This window comes from Rhamphochromis sp. 'chilingali', assembly GCF_963969265.1.
Source record: "Rhamphochromis sp. 'chilingali' genome assembly, chromosome: 13".
Classification (NCBI taxonomy): domain Eukaryota; kingdom Metazoa; phylum Chordata; class Actinopteri; order Cichliformes; family Cichlidae; genus Rhamphochromis; species Rhamphochromis sp. 'chilingali'.
Genome location: NC_137940.1, coordinates 22,268,397 through 22,294,565, shown reverse-complemented (window position 1 = coordinate 22,294,565; position 26,169 = coordinate 22,268,397). Strand labels below are relative to the sequence as shown.

Genomic DNA, 26,169 nt, shown 5'->3' with positions numbered 1-26,169 from the left:
GTAGCTTTCCACTCATGCACCTGAAATACATTCCCTTGTTTCTTTATATTTAGTTTACTTTGCTAATGTTGCTTTCTTCCTTCCTGCAAACACAAAAAAAGAAAAAAAAAATCCAGCGAGAGTCCTTTCTGACACTGATAAAAGCAGTTTCTTTTAGAAACCACACAGCATTTGATTGATCTGTCCCGTGGTCTTGATCCCTGGGCTTGGCTGATTAAACCTATCCATCAGCTTTTCTTATCAGTGGCCTAACAGATCGACTGCAGGACACTGAACTAAAACCCCGTGTATTGTTGTTACACAGAAAAAGTCAAAGGCTAAGAACAGGGAGGGAAGGGCTTTGCCTGAACCCCCCTCCCTCCCTTCTTCTTTTTCAAGGCACTGAGAACAAAGCATAAAAAAATTCCCCACTATGTTATTTTAAAGAACATGTATCCTGTAAAAAGCGGGTTTTAAGATGTAGGCATTCGTCATGCTATTGTCATTAGCATGCTGCCCATATTGAATTAACCTCTAAACGAGGCCTGAACAGTAGCGTCGCTGATTGTGATGAGTGTTTTCCTCCTGGAGGGAAAATCATAAAGTAATGCTTCCTGTCCGCAGTGTCAGCTTCCCACTAGAGATGTGACCCTGCACCCGGTCACAATTCACACAGACATCAGCCAGATAATGACATCGCTTTCACTGACAGGCTGTCGCTCACATGCCCCTGCAAGAATCCTCACAAACCAACACACACTTAAATGAACCTATGCAGGCATGCACTTGTGCATGCTTGGAAAAAACAAACAAACATAAAAAACAAAAACGAGGTCATACGAGCATGGTCCCGGTTATGAATCATCGGAATGATTTGCAAGTCTAATAACCAGTTTCATAAGACCTGCCTGTTATTTTCTGAAATAAATTTCAGTTTCTCATCTTCCGCCTGCGTGTTAAAGCAAATACATCAAGGCTACTAAAACGCTGGATGATTGCATGTCACTTTGCTTTCATTTATCTGCAAAGCATCTATTACCGTCATGTTGTCAAGTCGGTGCAAACGGCACGGGGGAGAAAAGCCAACAGATGGGCTTTTTAGAATTCACAGATGTAGGATTTTTGGGACAGTTTGTTGAGGATAAACCCCTCGTTCCCCCCTCGCTCTTATCTTATCGTAAACGTCCTAAATTACGTTAACTTCTTAACACCAGGAAACACAGTATTTCACCGTGTCAACATATAGGCTCAGGTTTCACTCGATAATGATCGCATCGGAGCTCGCATGCTGCTTTTTCTGCACTCTGCAGAGCATTTGAAAAACAGATAGTGCTGTCAAAGTTAACAACTCGCTGCCTTATCCAGAAACAATCAGCTTAAGTTTACATAGTCGGAATTTCGCGTTGAAAGAAGATAGTTTATTTAGCAAACCTGTTGCGGCATGCACTTGCGGAAACAGGTGTAGACCTGCTAGCTTGTCCGCTTGCTGCTCCTCATTTTTTTAAAGAGGAGGTGGGTGTGAGCACGTTTCCTTGCGTGGCACATTCATTAACCCGGTATCTGGCTAATCTCTTTGCTAATTCGTTTGGTTCTCCAAGTGCTCCTGTGTATTAATATCCTCTCTGTGCTGCCGCTCATGGGATGTAGTAGGAGCGTAGCCATGGCGATGATTGTGTCATTATTTTGCAGTCAGATGAGTGATATCTCAGAGGGCTCTAGCCGAGTTGTCCTGGCCAGTTGAGAGGAGCTGATTAGAATTGCAAATGGCCGCCAAGTGTTGTGTTTATTGTGTGTCTCAATATTGGAGACAATCAGGCGAATCAAAGCCCTCAGCTGGAGAGATGGGACTGAGGCACGGTGGGCCTCTCTGGTTGGCACCACGTCCTCAGATTTGCTCCCTCCTCCCCGCCTCCCCTCTTTTTTTTTTTCCCCCCCTTCTCTCTGGTGCCCTCTCTCTCGGTTGACTCTGTCGTGTCTGTGTGTGTGTATATGTCCTGAAGTACATGGTCACAGCTGGAGAAAGGGAAGGAGAACGACACTAAATCCAGCACACTCAATCATCTGTAGTGTGGCGGTCCCTCTCACGCAGCTGAGAAATATTAAACACGCTCTATGATAATGAAAGCGCCCGCGACAGGCATAAACATCAGAGGCAAAGTGCGGAAGGATTAAAACGTCGTGTACGTTTGCTCATAATGCAAATTTGTCATTGATTTCATGGCTTCCTGAATCGTCAGAAACAGAATTATCAGCTATTCATCAGTGGGAATTCTCTCTCTCTTATTATTATTATTTTTTCTTTTTCCGATGCCTGCCTCTGATGAGGAATGGCTGCACATATTAAGGGGTCGGGTAGAATACTCAAATACCTGCATGCAGTACTCTTGTCAAGCCCTGCAAATGGAGCCTGTTGGCAGAGCGCCCTAGTTACGGCTGGGTGACAGAGTGCGGTCCAAAGTGCCCTAAACACACATTTTCTCCGCAAATCACTTGTGAATTGTTCTTCCTCAACGATAGGCCATTACCCCGATATTGACTCACTGTTTGTACAAGATTCGGAGAAATCCATCTGAAAGCCATCCAGTGCTGTTGGGTGAGACGGGAAGCGGTGGTTTTTAGCTCTCTGTGTAATTCACTCTGTCAGCTGCATACAGAGAGGCCTATCTTCTCTTGTTTCGCTACTGTTGGCTTTTAAAGAATGTGTAAGTATATATGCACATGTGAGAATGTGTGTGTTCACAACCCTGTTCAAACAACCGGATGATTCCTCGGGTCATACGTGCTTCTCATATAACGCCAGTCGCAACAGGCATGTGCAAAGCCCAGGTACGGGCATGCACAGTGAGCAGGTATTGCTATGGGGAAATGACTGTTAAATTTAAGTTTTATTGCACCACACACATACTTTTTTAGTGATCGCTGCTGGAGGCAAAATGGAAAACAAGGTTTTCAGGAATGTGTCCACACTCTAAGATAAACCCCGAGACGTTCACTGGGAGACTTTTATCGTAACTCGCGAACAAAGAGCGAAGACCGGCAGCCTTCATAAGACTCGCATGTCCAATTTGATATGATCAAGAGTCACCGGCCTTGAAAGGCAACAGCCAGTGCCTGTGAGAGGCAGCAGCTCATGGCCTGTTTAGACAGAGATGTGTGTCATTGAGCTTGACACGCGGTTGATGAGAGATCCTTAGAATTGTGTGTGCGTGTTTGTGGAAGGAGAAAAGAGAGACCGGGTGAGTGTGTGTCAGATCGCCGACGTGGTTGTTTGTGAGTGTGTGAAACTAAGGAGGGAGTTCATGAGGTGACATCTCATCAGCTGTTTGACTTTCCCAGTTTCCCAGGGAAGCAGTTTCAAGAACAATGCAGAAGAAAAACCACCAACCACCGACAATTGAAATGCCACAAAGAAAAAGAAGAAGAAGAAGAAAAAAACCCCCGGTGCTGTTTGTTGGTGACTGAATTATTGCCGTTCCTCGAGATTGGAGACGGAGGGGGAAATGTGTGAGTGACTGCACAGTGCTTGTAGCAGACACATATCACCTACCGGACTCCTCTACCCATCCATCTCCCAGCACTCCTCACAATAGCAGGAATACATTAAAAAAAGAGTAAGTCAGGATGGAAGGGGACACAAGATAAATATTGTGTTAGTATTTTTCCTCCCTCTCCCGTGCAATTGTCTTTCACACTGACAGATGAACAATGGAAGTATTTTGAACTTTGCTGCGTGCTATCTTTTACTTCTGGGTTCAGAGCTGCGCTGTCAAAGCCAGACGTGTTCTGGCAGAGATTGATTGATTCGCTTTCTGTGCACCATGTCTTCCCTTTGTTCTTCCAGGAAGGCTTTGGTGTCTTTCCAGTATTCCAGATTTTCTGTAGCTGTGTCATATTAACACCTGTTAACAACATACAGGCTTATAAAATATAGATGTAGCTCCCCTTTGATCGTAAAGAGCTGCTGTAAAATTCAACCTGCATGCGGTTCATTTCTGTATTCTATAGAGGCAAACTCAAATCTTTCTATAAGACCCCAACTCTGGAAGTCTTAATATGTTATTACATTAGGGCAGATTAATTTAAGAACTATTTGACCTTTTGGAATATATAATTATTTTTTACATTAATTAAGCAAGCATCAAAGTGAACATCAGGCTTGTTTCCCATATGGGAAAGAAATAGGAAAAAGTTATAAAAGACTTGCATCAGATTTGGCTTGCTTCATATAGTGAATCATATAAGGCCACTTTCTCATTACTTTTGTATACTATTTTAGGAAGTATCCAAAACATACAAGTTTCATTTATATAATTTTTCTAAGGATCTTATATCTGTTCTCACTCTTTTATGCTTTTCATACAAGTTTCACACAAGACAGATACAAACTTTATAAGATTTATATATATCTTTTCCATATGGGTTAAGTTAGCATAAGACTGGAAATTGAGAAAAATGGTTTGTCCGGCTTTGTCCTATGTGAAAAAATTAATTAAAATATACCTGTAATTCTTACAAATGATCAGGTCTCATTTTTATATAGAACACTAAATACAGTTTTAAAATGATATCATGTCTTTTCACATTCACAACTTGATGCTATGTTAAGCTAACCTTTTGGGAAGCAAATAAACAAAATTTTGAAAAAGTCAAGTAATCCTTCAGAAGAAAGAGCACAAGTCTTAATATATTATCACATTATGGCAGATTCATTTAGGAACTGTTTGACCTTTTGGAATATATAATCACCTGCTCTTTCTTGCTAAGAATTATGATAAAGACTATGCTATTTATGAAGCTAGCAAGCAAGCATAAGCAAATTATCACAATATATCTCATTTTATATGACACAAACTGAAGTGAAAATGTCATGTTATTTTTTGGTATTCAAAAGCTTTATGCTAGGTTGAGCTAACCATTTTTAGAAGCAAGCGTTAAAGTGTTTAAAGAAAAAGAATAGAAATCAAGAGAATTAGCTATTCTGCCCTATGTCACAAATTAACTTAAATGGACCTTTAGGTCTTAAAAACTAAAATATTCCATTTTTATATGACACAAACTGGAGAGTAAAACCAAAATGTTTTCTTATTGTACTAATAACTTTATGCTAGGTTAAGCTAGCCTTTTGGAAAACAAGCAAGTATCAATGTAGCTTACTTTAAACAGAGAAATTACTTACTTTTGTCACATAGGACAGAGCAGGGTAACCTAAATGCACCTTAAGGTCTTAGAAATGATCATATCTCATGTTTATAAACTGAAGTATTAAAGTGACATGTTCTCTTATGACGTTTAGAACTTTATGCTAGGTTAAGCTAGCCTTTTGGGAAGCAAATAAACAAAATTCTCAAAATGTCAAGCTATCACTCAGAGGAAAAACCACATTAGTAATGGGTGTCCAGTGTGTTTTGGTGATTTGATTTGATTCCCAGATGTGTGGGTGCCAGAATATTTCTAAACCGGGCAGCTGCACTTCATCACGGTGTTTCTAAGAGCCACTTTTATTAGAAGCACAAGTTTGGAAAATTAGCAACAAACCGTATCCAGACCCTCATCCTCAATAAGCTTTTTTACTTGCTTCATTATTCAGTCTAAAACTGAGATCCCTCAAGTAATTTTAACCATGCTGAGATAGGAGGGCAATTGTTAGCAATTGAATTTAACCATGACTGGCTGTATCTGAGCTGAACAGAAATTAAATAACTTTTTAACGTTTTAGTGTGTGTGTGTGTGTGTGTGTGTGTTGGATGTGTTTATTAGTGCATGTGACTGAGCAGCAATTTTTTTTTTTAATGAAAATGTTTTCTAAGGGCTTATTGATGGGGTTAGAGATACCAAGCACAAAAAGGCCTCTGGTAGCATGTTTGCAAGCTGTGTGGGTTTGATAATGGTTATGTTTTTTTTTCTTTCCCCTGGTTTCTTCCTGTGCTCCCTTAAGTGGGAGTGAAACCCAGTCGTGGTGAGGGTGAGGGATGCTATTGTTCGTCTGGGAGGTTCTCCTGATTTCTCCCCCTTTTCGGTCTGCTCGGCACTGATTGTAGCCTCGCATCCCGGTCCAGCTCTCGACTCTCTGCCCTGCGGCAGCTCGTCCTCGGGGATCCTTCTCTCTGTGATCGTCCAGCAGCCCACACCTCATTTACACGCACATTCATCGCAAACTTTGGCTCAATCGGGGCGTCTGGCACACAGGCCTGCTCACCGTCACCCACTCAGGCCTGCACGGACACATGTATAATCTGCACACAGCCACACAAGCACATATACAGTGAGTTTGGGCCAGGCGGGTTTGGCTGTGACTGTAGACTGGGCCTGTGGAGAGATCTTTACGGAGCATGCAGAGCCCATCTGTGGCTGCTCCTCAGTGATGGGAGGCAGCTGGCTGTGTGTGTGTGTGTGTGTGTGTGTGTCTGTGTGTGTTGTGTTGTGGCCAGGAAAGGGGCTAGGGGAGAGGAAAGAGCCTTGTGTGTGTTTGGGTCACAGAGCAACCTCAGAATGAGGGCTAAACTCAGGCTGAAACTGACCCAATGTCTCTCAAGCCGAGCCAAATCTCTTCTCTTCTCTTCTCTTCTCTTCTCTTCTCTTCTCTTCTCTTCTCTTCTCTTCTCTTCTCTTCTCTTCTCTTCAGCCCTCCAGCTGGAAGAGCTCAATCCCCGAGCTGAAGAATGAATAAGTGGAGGCCCAGAGAGCAACAGTCTGGGCCTTCTCTTGCTGTCAGCGATACCGTGGATGCCGTTCAATCACGCCGCATACACCCATGCTCGCTTAACTCCCCTGCTCTTAGGGAGGGATGGGCTCAGCTCCGACAGAAACCACAGAGGCCATAAGAAGAAACAGATTATGCTCTTTCTCCTCCCTAATGAATTCTGACACTCCTCTCGCTCAACAGTGCTCTTCAGCTTGTTCGTCTGGAAACAACGTCCACTTCTGTCCTACTTGTGGCAAGGCCATCTGGGCATCATCTTGTTAGCTCATTACAGCCGCTGATGGTGTTATGCTAGCCCTTCATGTGACAGTGATAGAGGGCAAGCATACGGGGCTCGTTTTTGAACACGAGGGGTGTGTGCGCTTGCGTTGGAGCTCATCCGTTTGCCACTGTTATGAGCCACGCTGGATGGGATCTGATCTGCTCTGCATGCCAGCCTGTTGACTGAGCTAACTAAAGCTAGTGTCGTGTTTGTGTGTTTCTGTGAGAAAGAGAGAGAAAAAGGAAGCCTGTGTTCACACATACAAAAGCAGTTCTCTGCAGGGTGGAATTCAGGATATTCTGTCTGTCTTTTTTTTTTGCCTCTGACATCGTCATTTATGTCCCTCTAATGGGGACAGCCCGGAGGGAAAATACCAAGCTTTCTACTTTTCAGCAAGTCACTGTTGCCAAGTCTGGCCTACAGTGCAGCTTGGACCGGAGTTTATAGTTTATCCAATATCGCTACCCTCTGGCTAGTTTGTTGTTCTTTTTCTATAATAAGGGTCAAATCCTTCCTGCTTTACTAAACAGTTCTGGGGCCAGATGGACCTTGTTTTTCTTAATTTCAGGATGCTTGTGTTTGCTCATGTGTCTTTATGTGTGTGTGTGGGGCCTGGGTGAGCATTGGAGGCGACTTGTTTACTGTGCTTGACATGTGAGGAAATCTGTGTGTGTACACTGCGGGGCGTGTGTTTATGCGCGTGTGTTTATAGTCAGGCCTCCCTAAGAACATCTGCCCCCGCGACAGCCTGACAGAAGCCAGCTATGTATACAACCGATCGGGGTCGGGCTGCGGGCTACAAGCGCAACCCTGCGACCAGCTCACCTTCTCGAAGCTTCGGACCGGTTTGGGGTCTGGTTCTGTCGTCGTTCACGTGAATTAGTGGCAAAACTCTCTTTGGCCTGAAACGACCATGCGGCGTGCCGCCACATTAAGAGCGAAGCCATTTCAGAACCTGCTATTTGAATGTTTTCATTGCGAGGCCGAGCAAGCAGTTGGCTGCACCTAGAGGGAAATGAAAGGCCAAAGCAGTCCCTGGTAGCAGGCAATTATTTAATATTGATTGACTTGAATGAGAACAGGACGCATTTGTACCCTGTGATTACACAAAACATAGACTGCCTCGAGTGAATGAATCTGTTGTAAATCCCTGCCGCCGCACACTATCTTACACAAGCGCTCAACCACAATGCTCTTTGCATAACACGGCTTTGTGTTCTTTGCAGACTTAAGCATAACTGTGTCACACGGGTGCTTTACTGCAGGGAGACTCTAGTATGTTTGAGCGGCAAACTTATGGAGTATTGATTGAAATGTTAGGAAATGTCTCACGCCGTATGGAAAGTGTAATCTCTAATAATAGGTGGGGGGTGGGGGCGGCCATGCTGATTGTGTGGATAATGCAGAGAGAGAAGAAGTAATTGGTGAGGGAACAGATCTCCTGGTGTGATAATTACCACGCTGATATCAGGGGGAATTGAATACCTGTTGTCGTTTGTGGAGAGCGTGCATATGTTTGTTATTTTACATGATTTTATGTATTGTAAAGGCTGAAGAGAACGAGAGAGTAATTATGCGCCCAGCTGCAAAATCGAGACATTAAGAGAAGAGCCGGTGCCTGCATCTGGGGCCTGGCACGGAGGAATTAACTGTGTATACGTCGCAGAAATGTAATTGATTTTAATTGATATGTATGGCATGTTCGAGCTGCTGCTCAGGAGGAACAAATCAATTTGACACCATTCTGTTGATATGAGCCGTCTCTGCCCATTTCTCTCTCAGTTCCTGTGCCTCGGGTCCATTCATTCAGCGGCCAAGGCTGCCTGCCAGCGCAACGCTCGGGGCAGAGGCTTGGGCTGACTGGACGGGGGTGGAGAACATGGGAACATGGCGGTGGTGGGGGGAGATTGAGGCTCTGTAAGGGGTTTTGAGTGGGCCTTAGTGTAGGCGGCGTTTTATATGAAAGTCGGTGAGGGCAGGGTGCTTGAATAGGGGTGGCTGGGAAGGCCTAGGATGCACCCCACAGTGCTTTTGTGTGCTCTCACATCCGTGTGTGTGTGTGTGTGTGCGCATATGGGAAGGTGGGTGGGGGGTGTAGCATATTTGAGATCATGTGCTCATATTCACCAGTGGAATGTAAAAAGAAAAGGGTGGGAGGGTGGGGGGTTCTCCTCTCTTTTTGCTTCGTTGTTTTCTGTTCCCTCTCCACCACAGCGTAGGTATGTTTGCATAAGCTCTTTACAGGATTCAGCATGCTGTGGAGCCATCCAGATGAAACAAAACCAACCTCATTTGGTTGTTTTGAAAATGATTCTCTTTATTTTGCTTGGTTCGGGCAGATCCACCTCGTTTGACATGAGGGGAATAAAGGCTCTCTCACGTTCAGGGTCATTTCCCAGAAACATTATTTGTATCTGCACAGCTCTTCCTCTGTGCGCTCAACCTTCTTTCATCAACAGGTCTTAAAAAGTCTCCAGACAACATGAATGAAAGATGCAATTCACCCCCACCCCACCGCCAACCCCCTTTTTTCCCTTTTCGACCTCCTCAAAAGTACAATAATCTTCAGTCACTTGTCTCCTCCTCTTCATTGCGTGGCTGTGTGTAGCACCGGAGTGGTGCTGATTAAGCCAACAGAGAGACAAACAGGAGACAAAGTCCCAGCCCACCAGTTTAGTTTCACATCCTGGACTGGAGCTGGGCCGCAGCTTGCCAAGTGGAGGGCTTTTAAACTGGGCTAAACACTAATTGCTGCCCTATTTCTTTTATGTTGCTTCTTTCCCATCTGCGATGGCGCTTCCAGACCTCCACAGCAGCCAGAGCCTCATTATAGCAGACAGTTAACAAAGGCTGGGAAACAGAAGCGGAGAATTCACTTAGGATAGCTATCTAACTGCCAACTAGGAGGCCTGCTCGGAAAATTGAATCAATGACAGGGGCCGGCTCGCGATGAAATCCTTCAGGGATATTAAGATATTAAGATTTTTTGGAAATCTTAATTATTCATCTAAATGGTTGCGGCTCGCTTTGATAACGGAATAAATGGCCTGTAAAAGCGAGGAGTCCAGTGTGAGGCTACTCGTTTTAGTTGCTAGCCAGACTTTTAAATGTTTGAATCAGAACATTTGATCAAAAAAACCCCAAAATTGCCAACAATTTACCTACAAAGAAAACAGAAACTGCAAGCTACTTGTTGAGTGAAACAAACAGCAGTGTAATCATGATGTTTGCCTCCTCTTTCTCCTTTCCCCCCCTGCTCTGTGGTTTCATGCTTGTTTTTCTGTAGGTGTGTGTGTGTGTGTGTGTGTGCGTGTGTGTGTGTGTGTGTGTGTGTGTGTGTGTGTGTGTGTGTGTGTGTGTGTGGAGAGAGAAGCGAGGGGGAGGATGGAGAAAGGGGTGGTGGTGGTGATGAGGGAAAATTGGAATGAGGGAAATGTTGAGGAGGTGAATGAGAGGGAAGGATAAAGCAATGGGGAATGAGATTGTGGAGTAGAAATAGAGGGGGCTGGGGGGGTAGATGGAGGAATAGCAAGAAGGTGGGGAGGGGAGGGGTGGTCAGTAACAAAGCCTAATGTTGCCATGGAAACTTGTTTATGCCTCACTGATGCATCTTGTAGATCCAATTAGAGACTGATTGTGTCTGTGTCTTCATAGACGTACGCACGTGTAACTGGGCACAGCGCACACACACACGCACATGCATGAAAACATATGGATGCACGCATACACACAAGTGCACGAGCACACAAGCGCATGCAAATTGTTGCTGCTGAAAATGGGCAGATTGTCGGGAGACGTAGGACAAAAGGATACCCCGAGTTCCCTCTCTCTTATCGGCCCTTGAATTTGCACAACCCCTCCCCTCAACCTCCACCCCAATGAGCCTCAGACAATGGCGGCCAAATAACGTCTCACCCTCTTCCAAGCGTTGTATAAGACCCCCCCCCCCACATACCCACCATCCCACACATGCTTTCATGACATCATATTCAGCCGGGCTGACAGAGAGGATTTCGACCACTTTGCATGTCTCTTATCTTATATCTCATATCTCTTTTGTGAATGAACTCATATGTTTGGTAATGACCCTGTCTGAGATGAATGGCCATGAATGTTAATCCAATCATGTTAATTTTCATGGGGGGGGGGGGTTCTTCTGAAGATTGAAGACTTTTTAAAAGATCATTTCTTACAATGGGTGGGTGTTTGCCAGCGTTTAACATCATCAGAGGAAGAAGATTGGTGATCACGCAGCACCACCGCCGTTGCCGCTGCCTCCCCCCAATAAGCTCGACCACACTCGCGCACTTACACTATCAGGCATCAGTTCTCTACTTTCATCCGGGGCTGTCTGAGGAGTCAGTTATTTACTGGTGAAATGATGTGTGTGACGATGAAATGAGGGGCTGTAGATAAGGTGAGATTACACTGTGAAGGGTAAAAAAAAAAGAGGGAAGAGACTGTGAGAGAGAGGGGGGGACAGAGAGGGGCCCAACCCCTGATGTCTTGTTAAAACACAAGGGATCAGAAAAAACAACAAATGCATCGCGCGTTGCTAAATCCTGCTTAAATCCGCTGGCATGGGCAGATCTAGCAGATAGCCCTGCTGCTGTGCTCGCTGTCTGCGCCCATGACACACGCACGCACACACACAGACACGTACACGTACATAAACACACCCGTGGTCAGTCCGGCTGTCTGGGTTAATGCTTGGCTAACTGGGACAGCAGAGTTGAACCATGTTGACATTTTAAGCCTCAAACAAGTCCAGAACAATGATTCAGCCCGTCCAGCCCCCACCCCACATCAGACTGCAACCTCAGCCCATTTTGCTGACCGCACATACACACACACACAGGCAGGCGTGCATGAACATACACACCACTGCCCAAACATACTGCTTAGTACTTGGCGTGTCCCCTCCGCCTCCTCTCTTCACATACACTTACAGACAAACACACACTGGGTCTCCTCCTGTTCCCCACCTTTAGTGAATAAAGGAGAACAAGAGCTGATCTGATTGAGTTGGCAGCAGAGAGCGAGGTGGAGAGGTACAGTAAGGCCAGATGGATTATCTTAATCCTTCAGTAGATGATCACGGCAGAGGGGAAGATGAACCGGGAAGCTGTAAGCTCCCAGCAGACCCCTGGTACAATGTTTTCCTCCAGAGATGCAGGCTACTGAAGTAGATGCCATGTGAATACCACGCCGACAGGCTGGTATTATCCAAAACTCAAAAAATCTGAAATCATGAAGAAGCTTTTTTTCAAAAATGTGATGTAATCCGACCCGTACGGCCATTTCTGTGGCGGCCATTTTGTGTCAGGCCATCTTGTTTCCCTTCTCGCAAACTTTTGGTATGCTTTGATTCATATCCAAGTATGAGAAGGAACTTAAGGGGATTTGTGTGAAACACACTAATGCTGAACAATGTCAAGCTGCTACATGTAGTGTTTTTGCGGGGCTAAATTAACTGCACTCTGCCTAAAAGGCCATGCCAGACAAATCTAAACCCATAACTCCGACAGCTCAAAGTATTAAGGCTGTATAAACTGTTGCTGAATTATGCGGCTGCTTTTCCAGACTTAGTTTTTTATGTGTTTGTAACAATTTCTTTTCTTTTTCTCCCCCCCTCCCCACTCTCAGGTTTGTGGCTGGAAAAGGCCTGGTGATTTACCCCGACATCGGGGACAAGCTGGATATCATCTGTCCCAAAGCGGACCAAGGGACAGACTACGAATACTACAAGTTGTATCTGGTGAAGAGGGAGCAGGCGGAGAGCTGCAGTACAGTCCTCGATCCTAACGTCCTGGTCAACTGTAACAAACCCGAGAAGGACATCAAGTTCACCATCAAATTCCAGGAGTTCAGCCCCAACTACATGGGCTTGGAGTTCAAGAGGAACGTCAACTACTACATCACCTGTAAGTTTGTCGTGAAAGATGATTTATTGTTGATATTTAGCTTTTTAACCTTCATTTAACCGCAGAGGCCCGACTGAACGATCTGAGTAATAATCTCTGCTTCACACTCAGTTACACACAGTCACACCTGGGAGTTTCCTAGGAAAACTGCATTTTAATGGCCGCTGCAGCAGCACCACAGCAGCAGCTAGAGAGCAGAGCGGTATTAGGTGTTTAGGATGGAAATGTTCCATATCATTACGGGACCTTAAAGTGGCAACCTTGACTGACTGCTGAATGTTGGGTTTTTTATTTTTTACATTTTTGTGGTGGGAAAAATAGAATTTTCTGCAGTCGTCTAAAGTCACCGAGTAGATTTACTGCTGCTATTTAGTTCTGCGCTCGGGCACTGTTTCGATATTTCACTTAAAGTTTTCAGCCTGATTCTACTTTATTCTTTCAAACTGCTGTTTTACAGAGAACAACACAGCTATATTGCAGTTCCCACTAGATGCAGCGTTTTAGGTTTAAATATTGCTTTTTTGCTAAAACGTCAGTAATAAAATAAACACTTGTCTGTTTCTGTTTTACTGACCGCCAGCTGTCTTAAAAAAGCACAGGAAGCTGTTGACTTATTTATTCTAGCTTTTCCTCGAGCTCATACAGAAGAAAAGGCTTCAAATCTTTTGGAAATCTTTTTAAGCCTGAACATTACTGCCCTTGTTTGGTCTGAGATGACTGTGACAGTGACTTAATACACTGTTTTTAGTTTGTTTAGCTTTGAAGTTTATTATGTTGGACCTCAGTCTTTTATAACATGTATGTGTGTATATGTACTTTACATACGTGCATTTGTGTGCATATTATTATATTTAACCGCTGCTGATTGAAGTTAAATAAAGGTTAATTTAACACAACATAAACAATTAGAATGCAATTATATTATAATAATATGAGGTAATATTTCATTCCATTTCCTAAAAAATAAAAATAAAAAAGTACTATTTTTTCTTTTTTTTTCTACGTGATGGAAATGCAAAAATACAGTGCATTTGTTGCACTCTTATTTTATCGCTTCCACTAACTCGAGCGTACCTTTTCATCACCAGAGCGAAACGTTTCAGACAGATGGGCGTGCGATAATGCCAAATTTGTCACAGAGAGGCAGCTGAACATATATGGAGACTTCAGTTTGCAAAGATAAATAAATAGTGAACAGTTTGGGCTTAAATGTAGCTTTTCTTTTACGGAAATGTGTATTTTCTCTGTAATTAGTGCCAAAAGTAAAGTAAAACTGTAAAGCTATTTTTGGGAAATATTCTGGAAAATTATTAAGAAATTACAAACTTGTAGAATTAAAGTTTTTTGCCCTTCCATCTAATGTGTACTTTTACCATATTTTGTTTAGTAATAATGCTTGTGTAGTGTTAAATTTACTTACTAAAAAATTAAAGATTGTAGATTGTGCAAACTTTCCCCTACACATATTTTTTAGACACTGTCAAAATAAATTATTACTGCTTCCTTATTATAGGTGACTATTTTTGCAGTCACGCTGGAACAATAGCAGAGTCTTGCTCTCTGGTTGGCTTTAGGACAGATCTTTTAATTTGTAACCTCACTTGTCTGTCTATGAGTAAAGGACTTTTAGTAGAGGGTGTCAAAGGAACTGGGTCTGTCACTGTACTGGGTGGCGGTTGCTGCCTTTCACACAGATTCCTGCTCGTGTAATTTGATGCCGTAGTAATTACCTCAGAGTTAGCAATGGGTGTAAGAGCTGGAAGGAGTTCTCGTGGTTGGACTGCTCCTTTACGTACTATATTTTCCTTTAAGGATTGAGGCTCAGCAGGGGGAAAAAACTGATGGGACCGCATCTACCTCTAAACTTGGCTGTGTAAATCTGCTTCACCCAAGTGTCTGGTTGAGTAATTTAGCACTGAAGTAATGACCAGTGGTTTAACAGGTGGGGTCAGAGGAGCCGGAAAATCCAGAATCACAGCAGTGTCTGGTTCTTTGGTGGGTTTGAGGTCTTTCTCCTGGAGAATGTAGAAAACCTCAATCCTGTTACTCCGAACCCTGGAAAAAGGTTGACAGGGGGTGATTTAGAAACAAGTCAGACTTTTGGGATCTTGGGCTGAAACGTGCAATTTCAAAATGAACAGGACCATTTTAAACCTGATGGAATAGGAGAAGTTGTCCTGATAATCCTGGAAGATACCAATACCGGTCGGCCGCCTCCTCCTGCTTCTCTCTAAATACATCGAATGCCATGTTTTGGGATTTTAGGATGTCCCTAGGTTCGAGTCATCAGAATTGAAGCTGTTAGTAGTTGTGCATCAAATATAGCTTGCTAAAAATTCAGAGAATGGACTGTGGAGCATCTGGCCTTGAAACCTCATTTATTATTTGTATTTACCTGAAAAACTCACACCTGAAAAACCAGATATAAAGTGCAGTTTTGACACATTTAAAAGATAAAATCATTACGAATTTAAAGCAACTATTATAGATCCTCTTTTGGTTTCTAGCCTTGCCAGCATGAGAAGAGGCTTGGCAACTCCAGTTTAAACTCTCAAAGCCTTCAAAGAGAAATGAAAACAGGGGTTTTATCTCAGGTACTTTACTTCATTGCAAACAGTTTAACATGTAGGGGCGGTTGGTTTGTATATGTCTTATTAACTCACTGTCCTTTTGCCGTCCTTCAACACAAGGATTATCATGTCTTCAACAGCCTTAGTTTCTGGCTGACGTTGGAGGAGTTCTATCACTGGTGCGATCTAAAAAAACATAAAGCATATGATTCACACTTAAATGCACTCTGATAAGACTGCAGCAGACATTCATTGTTAGTTTTGGCTTGGTGGTAACAGTAAATCTCACCTGACATCTTTTAACTGTTGATAAGCCAGCCGAGCTGCAGAGGCAGATCGTGCATGAGCGTATCAAAAAAACAACATTAATTTGTTTTATTCGGGAAAGTCGAAAGACAACATGCATTTTTACTGTATATTATGTTTGTTTAGAACCACTCTTTAATGCTCTGCAGTCTGAAAGTCGACTAGGAGGAACTCTTGAAGCTCTTATTTGAACTGAGCTGTTTCTGTCATAAGCAGGAATCAGCACAGATGTGCATCAGAAGTTGCACCACCACCACGTGTTTACTGATATACACTGAGGTTTCAGAACGTCATCAAATGTCGTCTTTATCGTGGAAGGAGCTAATGATTTCAATCTGCAAAAAGATGAAACACTTGCTGTTTTTGTCTTTTTAATGGGATTCTGCACATGATAACATACTGAGCTAATAAAGGAAAATAAGGCCTTGTTTTGCTTACTTAGGCTCTAATTTTATCTTCTGTTAGTATTTATTTTTTTTTAAGTTGTCTGACTTTAAAACATTTCTAAAATTAGACGCCGAGTTTTGCTTGATCTTGTCTCAGAAAACAGTCAGTCAAAGTCTTCATTGCATCTGTGATTTATTCTGAAACTATTAGAGATGACTCTGACATTAGAAACACACTGTCTAAACTCATGCAACAAGCTGCCGTATGCCAGAGGATGACTGGCACAATGAGAAATTACTGCAGGAAAACATGGACCCAGTACCAGTCTCCTCTAATGAGGCGTGATACATAACAGTGTTTTATCCAACACATAATTAATTTTTTTATATTTCCAAATATTCACAAAACACGATTAATCTCCTTATGTTACATTTTTCCCAAATAAGAACATAAGTCTTCCTTGCATGGTTTAACTGTATAAAATGTAACTTTGGGTATAAAACATCTCAAAAGTTCAGATGTGTAGATTTTAGTCTCACAAGTGGCTTCTGTTTTTTTCACACTCTCCACACACACAAATTAAATCGCACATATGTTTCTCTTTTCATGTGTAGCGGTTTAATCGATACTTGCGAACTCCCCCTCACAAACGGGGATGCAGAGAAGCATGAAGCTTGTGATGTTATCAAGGGACGTTTTTAGAGAGGGGTGGGCTGCTGTTGCAACGCATCTCGTGGACTTTTAGAAATATTTCTTTGAGCTTTATTACGCCCACATGTCTTGCAGATAACACCTTGGGCATTTTTTATTGTTATTTTTGGGCGTCTTCCTCAAAGTTTTGCTAACCAGCTGTTCGCAGAGCTTCTCCGCATATTGTCTTCATAAATATTAGAGCGAACTTTATTAATGGCACATGCATCTCCGTGCATCTCGACTGCGGTTTGAGCGAACATCAGCTTTACTTTAGCTCGAATGAGCTTTTCTGCAACGTTCTCTTGTGTCTCTGCTCCGTAACAGCATTCCTGCTGATGTGTGTTTTTTTATGTAAGCATTAGGAGCACTTAACACTCTCTCCATAGTGTTTTCTCACAGAAGCAGTTGTAAATCCTTCACGGGGGAGTCTGGTCGTGCAGAATCCAGCCTGATGGTGGATCATTATTAGGCTCATATACTGTAACGTTTTCGTGTCAGCAGTAATCGGATGTAGTATTTGTCTTGGTATTATGGTAATGTTGTTGTCCTTTGCAACAGGAAAAGCTTGTTTTATTTATTCCACCGCAGCCTGTGCATACACCATGACACACTTCATCTATCATTTAGATAATGGCCATGTGTGGCTGGCGCATATGTGTGTGTGTGTGTGTGTGTTATGTGTGCATTTCCTTGAGGGAGCAAGAGAAGAGAGAATAAGCACCTGCATTGAACGCACCGCCTGCTTTACCTGTGCAGCAGTGCACTGTGTGTGTGTGTTTGTGTGTGTGTGTGTGTTGAGGCCCCCTTAGGCAAGCTTATCCCTGCCTAGAAGATGTGAGTAGGTTATCCCAGTGACTCTGTGGGAATGTGGTCCGGTCAGCCAGCAGAGCGGTGTAAATCTGCTCTGTGTATAATGACCTGGCTTATCTGCTCTGATTAACGGTCAGACGGGAAAGACACCGTTTGAGATCAGAAGAAGACGCACAGGGGAGTGGACATTCCACTCAATCTACTGGCAGTCTTTTTCTTGTCCACACCCGACCTCCAGTCTGACTCCGTGGCTCTGTTAGCCCCTTTATCATTCGCACACCCCCACTCCCATCCTTTACCTCGTCTCTTTCCGTGGGGCAGAATAAGCAACAAAAGGTTTGGGGTAAAGTAAGCACCAAATGGTGAGCGTGTGTGTGTTGACTCTGGTGATCACCACAGGGGATCCCGTCCACTCATCCCAGCCCCGCTCTTACAGGAGTCGTGGTGGGTTTAAAGGTCAAAATTCATGGCCAAGGGGTCACGGAAACACAGCAGGGGGGTCAGTAATGATAACCCTGCACTGATCTTAATCCCAGACCTTCAGTTCCCTCCATGCCAGCTATGTACACACACATACACATTCCCACCCCCCATCCAGGTGTAAAAGCGGACAAACTGGTTATATTTCATTGCGTTGTCTAAACACGTGGATTTTGAACGAGCTGTTTGTGAGCAAAATGACTGCGGCGCGTTTAGGGGTTAGAGGCAGGAGAGGTGATTTTAGACAGGAGGCTTTTAAAGGAAAAGGAAATATAATGGGGAAAATGAGCAACAGAGCGGTAAGAGAGAGAGGGAGGACAAGCATACACGCCTGTACAAATATATACACAGGCACTCTTTATATGTCACCTAGCAGGGGCCAAAAAAAAATAGTCCCTTCATTTTCTCTCCCATTCGCTCCTCATTGAGATAATGTAGCGTGACTGCTTGGTTAGACGTTTGCAGTGGTTAACCGGGCCGGTAAAGCTCTGCTAGATATAAGTGAAAAAGGGCCACGAGGCAGGAGACGGAGGCAACCTATCGTGGTGCACTTCTCCTCTTCCCGTGTAGCGGGGCAGAGTACGCCTGATGCCTCCCGACAGCTGTCACTCTCCATCACAGTGTACCATCATGGACACTGACACGCACAGACTTCCCCACCAGAATGCTGCCGCAGTGGTGCACACATTGTCTTACCTCCACAAGATATGCCCCACTGAAAGAGAGAAAGTAGGCAGGAAGGGGGAGAGGGGGGGGGGGAGCAACCGAAAAGGAGGAAAAAAAAAAGCCCAAAAACATTATGTCTGCTCACGGCAAACAGTGTAGCTGATTTTATTTCTTTGACTTTCCACATAAATCTGTCGGAACACCTTCTGATTGTTTGTTCTGGAAACAGAAAGAGACTGTTGTTGTCATCTGAGAATAAGTCAGTCACGAAAGACCCGTATTTATCTCCCAAAACACTTAAAGATGGGTGCTTATCCAGTATTTGAAAATCACTGCCCGAGAACATCTGACAAACTGCATTTGACACACTGAGATGATTTTTTTGCTCACGCCTCATAATATGCTTTTTGATGTGGACTCTCCTCTACATAAGTATCTCTATTTATTTTTTTGCTTCAGCCCACACATAATACCCCTCCATCCAACCACCACCTATAGCAGTCATCTTCCCCCTGGATAACATTCGCATATATAAGAATTTTTTTTTTTGGTCTTGGAATTGTTGGAGGTTGAGAATGAAACCCTGGGCTCGGCTGCAGAAGATCACAAGATCCTCCCTTGCCCCACATTTGCATGCAAGGACATAAACTCTCTATCATACCTCGCATGCACTAATGCAAGGTTCACAACTTCAGGAAGCTGGAAACACGCATACAAATGCAAAGGCACGTACACAGCCAAATAAATATACATCGACACTAGTGGCTCGATTATGATGTAGCGCAATAACAGTAATCTGATTTTTTAAAAAAAAGTGTTAAATGTCATCTTTTAGAGTTAACATAAAATTACCATAATCAAATCACAGGCACTCAGAAACAAGGCAGCTGCAGTTGTCAGCGGAGCATTTAAACTACACAAAGGCATTTTGATTGTCAGATTATAGAGATGCAAATAACTCGCACATTTCTTAACTGGCAATTAAATGATTTTTTTGTCAAGAAATGATAACTGTTAACATCTGGTAGCCTCCCTCTGTAAAAATCACACTGAAATATTTTAATTACAAGCAAGAGGCTCCGTGTAGGATTTTCCTTTTGCATCAATTATGGCCTCTCCTACATACTTATTATAAGTAGAGAACAAAAGCTGTATTGTTTCATTGCATATTTATCAGATTGTGGACATTGAAGAAACAGGCACTGAAATAATAATTTGGAATGTTGGCAAACATTTCTGTCTGTCCTGTTTTGTAAAACGTTACAGTTTAAAAGCATAAAAGACTCTAAAAGCAATATTAATGAAGCAGTTTTAACATCCTTTTGATTCAAAAGTTATAAATAGCATTTGTAAAACAAGCAAAACACAAAAGATGCCTCGAGTAACCCTTAAATGTAATCATACATGATTAAGTTCAGTGTGTGTTTTAAGTTATTGAGTATTGATCGTAGAGAGTAATAGTTGTTGATTGACTAAATAACTGTCATTGATGTTACTGATTACAGGTTAAAGCGGCTAATCAGTAAGCTTTAAAGGATTCCATTTTCAAAAGTAAACCCCGCTAACAGGTCAGGTTATCACCGGTGAAGCATCATGGCCTGGACTAAGGAGATTTAACCCCCACCACCACCACCCTCCCCCCGTGAGTGAACATAGCCCAGTGTTTATTAGAGTGCCAGTGTAATATATGACTTTCTGCTTGCTTTGCAAATCTATCCGGGCCGCCTCTGCTAGCTCTCCTTTGGATATTTCATTCAGAGAGGGTTAGCAGGCACAGCATGATTGTCGCTGGTTATTGCCTTTCGTTTATTACAGAGGAGCTTGTTTAGAGTCGGAGGCGGGGGGGGGGGCATTGAAGGGTTGTGGGGGGGGGGGGGGGGGGGGCTATTTGGTAAGTGGAGGGGGGGGGGGCTGCTCATGTGACTGTACAACTGAATGGTAACCATTGGTTACGACTGAACCCGTTGCTTCTAGATGAAGCTGATATATTCATGTATTCATCTCAATTAGTCCTCTCCGTGCATCCCCCAAACGCAGACACTCATCCCTCCTCGGCTGTGCTCCGCGCTTATCTTATTAGAATATTTTTATCCTGCGCGGATGCGAGGCCTCGCGCTCTGCTCTTTCCTGCGATGTCATTCCTTGTTTCCACCCCTTAAACCATCCGTCCTCTGCTCTCACGTTTCAAAGTTTTATATGTGTGAGTGTGTGTGTGTGCATTTGCAGGTGCTGTGGGAAGTCTGTTCAAGTCGTTTTTGTTAACCGCTATCTTAGATCTCCTCTCAGCACAGAGGCCACGAGAGACCGCAGAGCTGACTCAGAAGCAACAACACTGTTGATTTTTTTTGTTTTGTTTTAGTTTTTTTTCCAACCCTCTCATCTAGCACAAACTCATTTGTCGAATTACTATTTCTCCAGGAGCGATTTTCAGTTGTCAAACGTGGCTTCCTGGGCTTGTTTTAATTTCATCCTCTATGCTGAAACTACCTCTGTGGTTTTTACAACCCCTAAAATAGCTTCAGGCAAAAAGAAGGAGAGGCATATTAAGACTGCTGGTTAGCTGCATTTTTGGAGTCCGCGATGATTAGGAAAAGTAAATGTAGGACATGGAAAGACGAGCGTCAATGTCCATAAGGCAAATTATACTGGACAATGGCGTATTGCTTTAAAAAAAAAAACACGTAAGCAGAAACACGGGATAAAACAATGAAGGCCCGTAATCTAAAACACTCTGGAAATGCATATTTTCCTTTCCATCAGAGATTGTCTGAGGTTGTTTGCCCTCTGCGTTGCCAACAACACATATTCTCAGTGTCTTTCTTCTCTGGCCAATAACTGAGCTCAAATCACAGCTCTGTGTCTGTCAGATGGAGCTTGCTCTGCCTCTCCACCATCCCTAGAACAGCGGTTTGTCTTTTCCAAGGCACACTCTGAAATGGCTTTGTTTTCCGACAGCCATTCAGTGGCACCCTCAGCCAGGGCCTGCCAAGAAGTCCGCCTCCCCCGAGCTGGAGCCCGGACTTGTTTACACAAACTCATCGGAGAAATATGGATGTATAATTATAGAGGCTGTTAGTTTTAATGTCGCATCCTCGCTATGGAAACCCACTGCGTGCTTGGTCAGCTCCGATGACGGGTGGCTGATGAAACTCTGACCGGGTATGGCGTGAACATTTCTGTGGGAAGAGTTTTAGGGGAACGAGATAGAAGGGGAGGGGGGCAACTTCTTGATGGAATCGAATCAACACAGAGCAAAGCAAACAAACATGAATCACAAGGCGGTGATAGAGATTGCTGTGGTTGTCCGACGCATAAATACAGAGTCTAAATACTGCTCTGCAGGCCAGGACCAAACCCGTTTCTGTGAATTCAGCTCAGCGGCAGTGTTCCATTCCAGCACGACCGCAGGCACACAAACACAGTAACAGGAGCAGACAAACACACAAGAGGCGTGTGCGTTTGTGTGTGCGTGCATGCATGCGCGCCCAACACACAGGCATAAATAAGCACAAAGCCACATAAGCAAATTCAAATATATATATATACTCATAAGCTCACACTAGATTGCAAATAGATGCTTGCACAAAAACACAATCTGCTCGCACACATCCGTCCTCCATCTCTCTCCCTCTCCACAGATTTGCTTGCCTAATAGAAGCTGCTGTATGCATTGTGCTGTAGCTCAGCACGAGATATTCTCAGTCAGCTGTCCCACGAGTGAAAAGCGTGCACGCTGTCGGGAGCTTGTGCACGGGTGCCACGACGATTGGTTGTTTGGATGGATGGATGCTGAAAAGAAACGTGTCTTCAAATGAATATGTGTTGCGTTTTGAGTTCAGGCTCGCGCCGCCTCTTGCAGCGACTCGATGATTTCGTACATGTTTTTTTTTCTCCCCAAACCCATGGGTCCAATTTCTCTCAGTCTCTTTTCTGTTCGTCTTTTCCTCCCCCCCTCCAACCCCCTTCCGTGCAACTTAATCTACCTCTCCATCCGCCTTTGCTGTTCCACCTATTTTCTCTCCTCCTTAGATCACCCCTCCACCCTCTCCCATCCCTCTTGCACAGTGACAGATTCTTCAGGAAACTGTTTCGAGTAAGCTAGACATTTTTGTGTGTGTCTGTCTGTGTTGTAGCTGTTTATTTGTGCTTGGGGGCACCAAGGTGGTAGGGCGGTGGGGGGGTGGGGGATCCTGAGCCTCAGTCTCTCTCCGCTCATCGGACTAGAGGTTAAGCTCCTGAGCTCTTTTGCTGGCCTGTGCCAAAAAAACACTGGTCCTCGATCAGCGCCGTCTTTACCGTGTAAACGATACCAAGGATCAGGAGAGAGGAGAAAGAGAGGATGTAATCAGTGTGTGTGTTTTGTGTTTGTGCATGTTTGTATATGCGTGTCAATTGCTTGCCTTTGTGCATATTAGGATGTAATCAGCAGCATGTTCTCTGTGGTCTGCTGTGCTTTTCTGATTGGGTTTTTTTTGGGTGGTTAACGGGGGGAAAGGGAGGAAAAAGCGTGTTTCTTTCCCTGCTTCTTGTGTTGCAAGCCTGGCTTCAATGCTCGAGGAGCCGAATTGCGGTTTTGGAGCCTTGCTTGGAGCCCTGGTACTTTTCACATCAGCTCCATTATACACCCCACACCCACTTTAATATTGCTATATATCTAAAAAAAACCAAAAAAACAAACCAATATAAACATATGTACATATATATATGTATATAAAAATATATATGTATATAATATATAATCCATCTGCCCATGTGCCACCATGTGTCTCAGGTTTGACCGTGTGCGTTTTACACTGCATGTTAGCTGCAGTCAGCTTTGCTCAGTCGCCTCCATGTTAGCAGGTACAGGAGATTCCCCCGGGGCCCAGGCACACAGGCTCACACGTTAATGTGCAAAAATTCACACATGCGGGCACACACACACGTGTACGATCGCAGGGACACGTGCACGCCCACACACCTGTGCACTGTCCTCTCTCTGTCTGTCTTTGTTCTGCTTTTTGCAGATTTTGTTTTTGTGGACAACAGATGGACCGACGTCGACTCTGTCCTCCATCACAAGTACACCCTCTGTCTCTTTCACTGACATCTCTCTCTCTGCCCTCTATCTCACTGCCTTTACATTATAATCTCTCCATCGCTGCAACACATCATCAGTTAGTTACTGAGCGAGAAAAAGCTCCAGTCGCTGATTATTGCAGGATCTCTTTTTCGGGGGGGTTGTTTTTGTCGTTAATTGAGTAATATCTCTCCGCTTTTTGATGGAAGCTGCTTTCTGACATCTTGTAACAATTAATCCACGTTTAGCTGAATCTTTCCCTTTTGATGTTGCTCACACCTGATTATTATACAAGCAGCATCATTAGCCTGAAGGCAGTTTTCTCACCTGGGTCAGTGCCTGGACTCTGCATCCTCCCCGTCCACCGGTACGGTTTCTTCTCACTTAGATTGCCTCATTTGGTTTGTTTTGCATCGCCTGTTTGAGAGGGGAAACGCTGCGCCTGCAGTAGGAATTATTGTTTGTTTGTTGGTTTCTCCATCTTTGATGTGTGTTATTGTGCCGAGAAACACCGGGCTCACTCAGCTGTCATAACTCTCCTCTGGAGGCCGTATTGAAAAGGTCAGCGAAAATGAAGCTCCTCTCTTGGGGGAGGATGAATGGATATGGTATAAGAGAGCCGCACAGACACACGAGAGCCTCGCACACTTAAAAATGTAAATGCATTACAAACATTTTGTACACGTCAGCGTGAGTGAACGTCGAGTTCGTCGACGTGTTCCATTGCTTCACCTCTGGTTTCTCTCGCGGCAAGGTCACTCAAAGATGGCTCCTAGAGCTAGTCTATGTTTTTTTGGACCCTCACGGCCTTTGACATGACACTGCTATCTCCCACCACATTCCGATCCATCCCAGTGGTTCTTTTATCAGCCAGCGTGGGCTGATTTGTGGCTCGTGCGCCCTCAGAGGTGGATCGAGGAGGGCGACTCCTTTCTGGAGTCCAGAGTCCCATATCGGCCTTTGTAGACGACCACAGAGGCCGGAGAAAAGACAGCGAGGATCAGGTTTATCATCTGTCGGGATTTAGCGGGTGAACCACGGTTCACCTCGTGTGATTAGCAGTACAAATGAAGCAGGACGGAGGAAAAAAAAAAAAACTTCAATGAGCATCCTGCTGAGGATCGAGCTTACTGGGGGACCTTGTTTGTACATCTGCCTCCTGATTACACATGTGCAACCTCACAATAGCACTACCACCCACTAATGTGGATGCTGCGGGATGTTTTTAAGGACATAACCACTGGGATTTATAGTAGGCTAAGCTAAATACAAAGGCATTTTCATGAGAGAAATAATAGGATAATCAGTGTTGTACACCCCCCCCCCCCCCCCCCCTTAACAGTACAATAAGAATGAGGCCAGATTGCTGCAGTTTTGTTTTGCAAAAACAATTTATGGATTCAGCGTTCAGCAAGAGCATTGTTAATGCATTTGCTTTGGAGAAAAACAGTTTTTAGTGCATTCAAATAAAAATGTGCTCCTCATGCATTTAACATTTGTGCAAAGAAGGCAGCAGTGTGCTATGGAAAGAGTTTTCTTCTACTTGAGGCATAGTGAAAAGGTGTCCCTCACAGTTATAGCATATAAAACCGCAGTTAGACCTTGTCCTTTGCAGCCTGTGAAGTAATCAGCTCTCATGTCAACAGTAAGGACAAAACTTGAGAAAAGCTGAATATCTTCAGACCAGTGGTTCCCTCATTATGGTCACAGTGTGGGATAAGAAACAGCCGTTCTTTTCCATTAATGCAGAAATGACGTTTTTCTGACTTTTGTAAAGGATGCCCAGTTGTTTTTTTTCTTATGGATAATGGTATCTGTCCCAAAACTGGCTTCATTTAAATGACTCACACAGCCAAATGTTCATTTGCTAGTTTAATTCCTCAAGATGGGCTAACAGTCATAACATTAATACTTAATACGCAACATAAAATAAATAAAAGTCTGAATGCGTGGCTTAGTAGTGGACAAAATTCACACGTCAAACCACTTCTTCTCCTCTGAAGATCCCCTGTTGGTATACCTTATTCATCCCGTGTATTGAATTTTACTTTCTGATTTATCGCCGCCTTTACGATTTTTGACACATTTCATGTGAGGCGCTCATTTCAGGGCAGTTACTCTTAATATTCTCAACAGATACTTGTCTATTTTGCCTGCCATCTCTCTTGGCATCTCCCCAGCTCCCCCCCCCTGTATAAAATGACAGTTAATAGAGAATGAAAATTGAATATTATGCTCCATTTCTTTGTGCATAACTTCCCAGAGTGAACATGACCAAATGAAATTGCAACAATGTTGAAGGGAGGTTTTTTTTTTTTTTTTAAATTTTATTA

The 26,169-nt window shown here is 43.7% G+C and overlaps 1 protein-coding gene across 1 annotated transcript in view; it reads left to right on the top strand.

Moving 5' to 3' along the window:
* The window catches only part of efnb1 (ephrin-B1), a 58,787-nt gene that overhangs the window by 12,386 nt on the left and 20,232 nt on the right, over positions 1 to 26,169 (top strand). Inside the window, exon 2 of the mRNA XM_080900275.1 lies at positions 12,588 to 12,865. Coding sequence (XP_080756401.1) covers positions 12,588 to 12,865 — 278 coding nt within the window. The remainder of the gene's footprint in view (positions 1 to 12,587; positions 12,866 to 26,169) is intronic.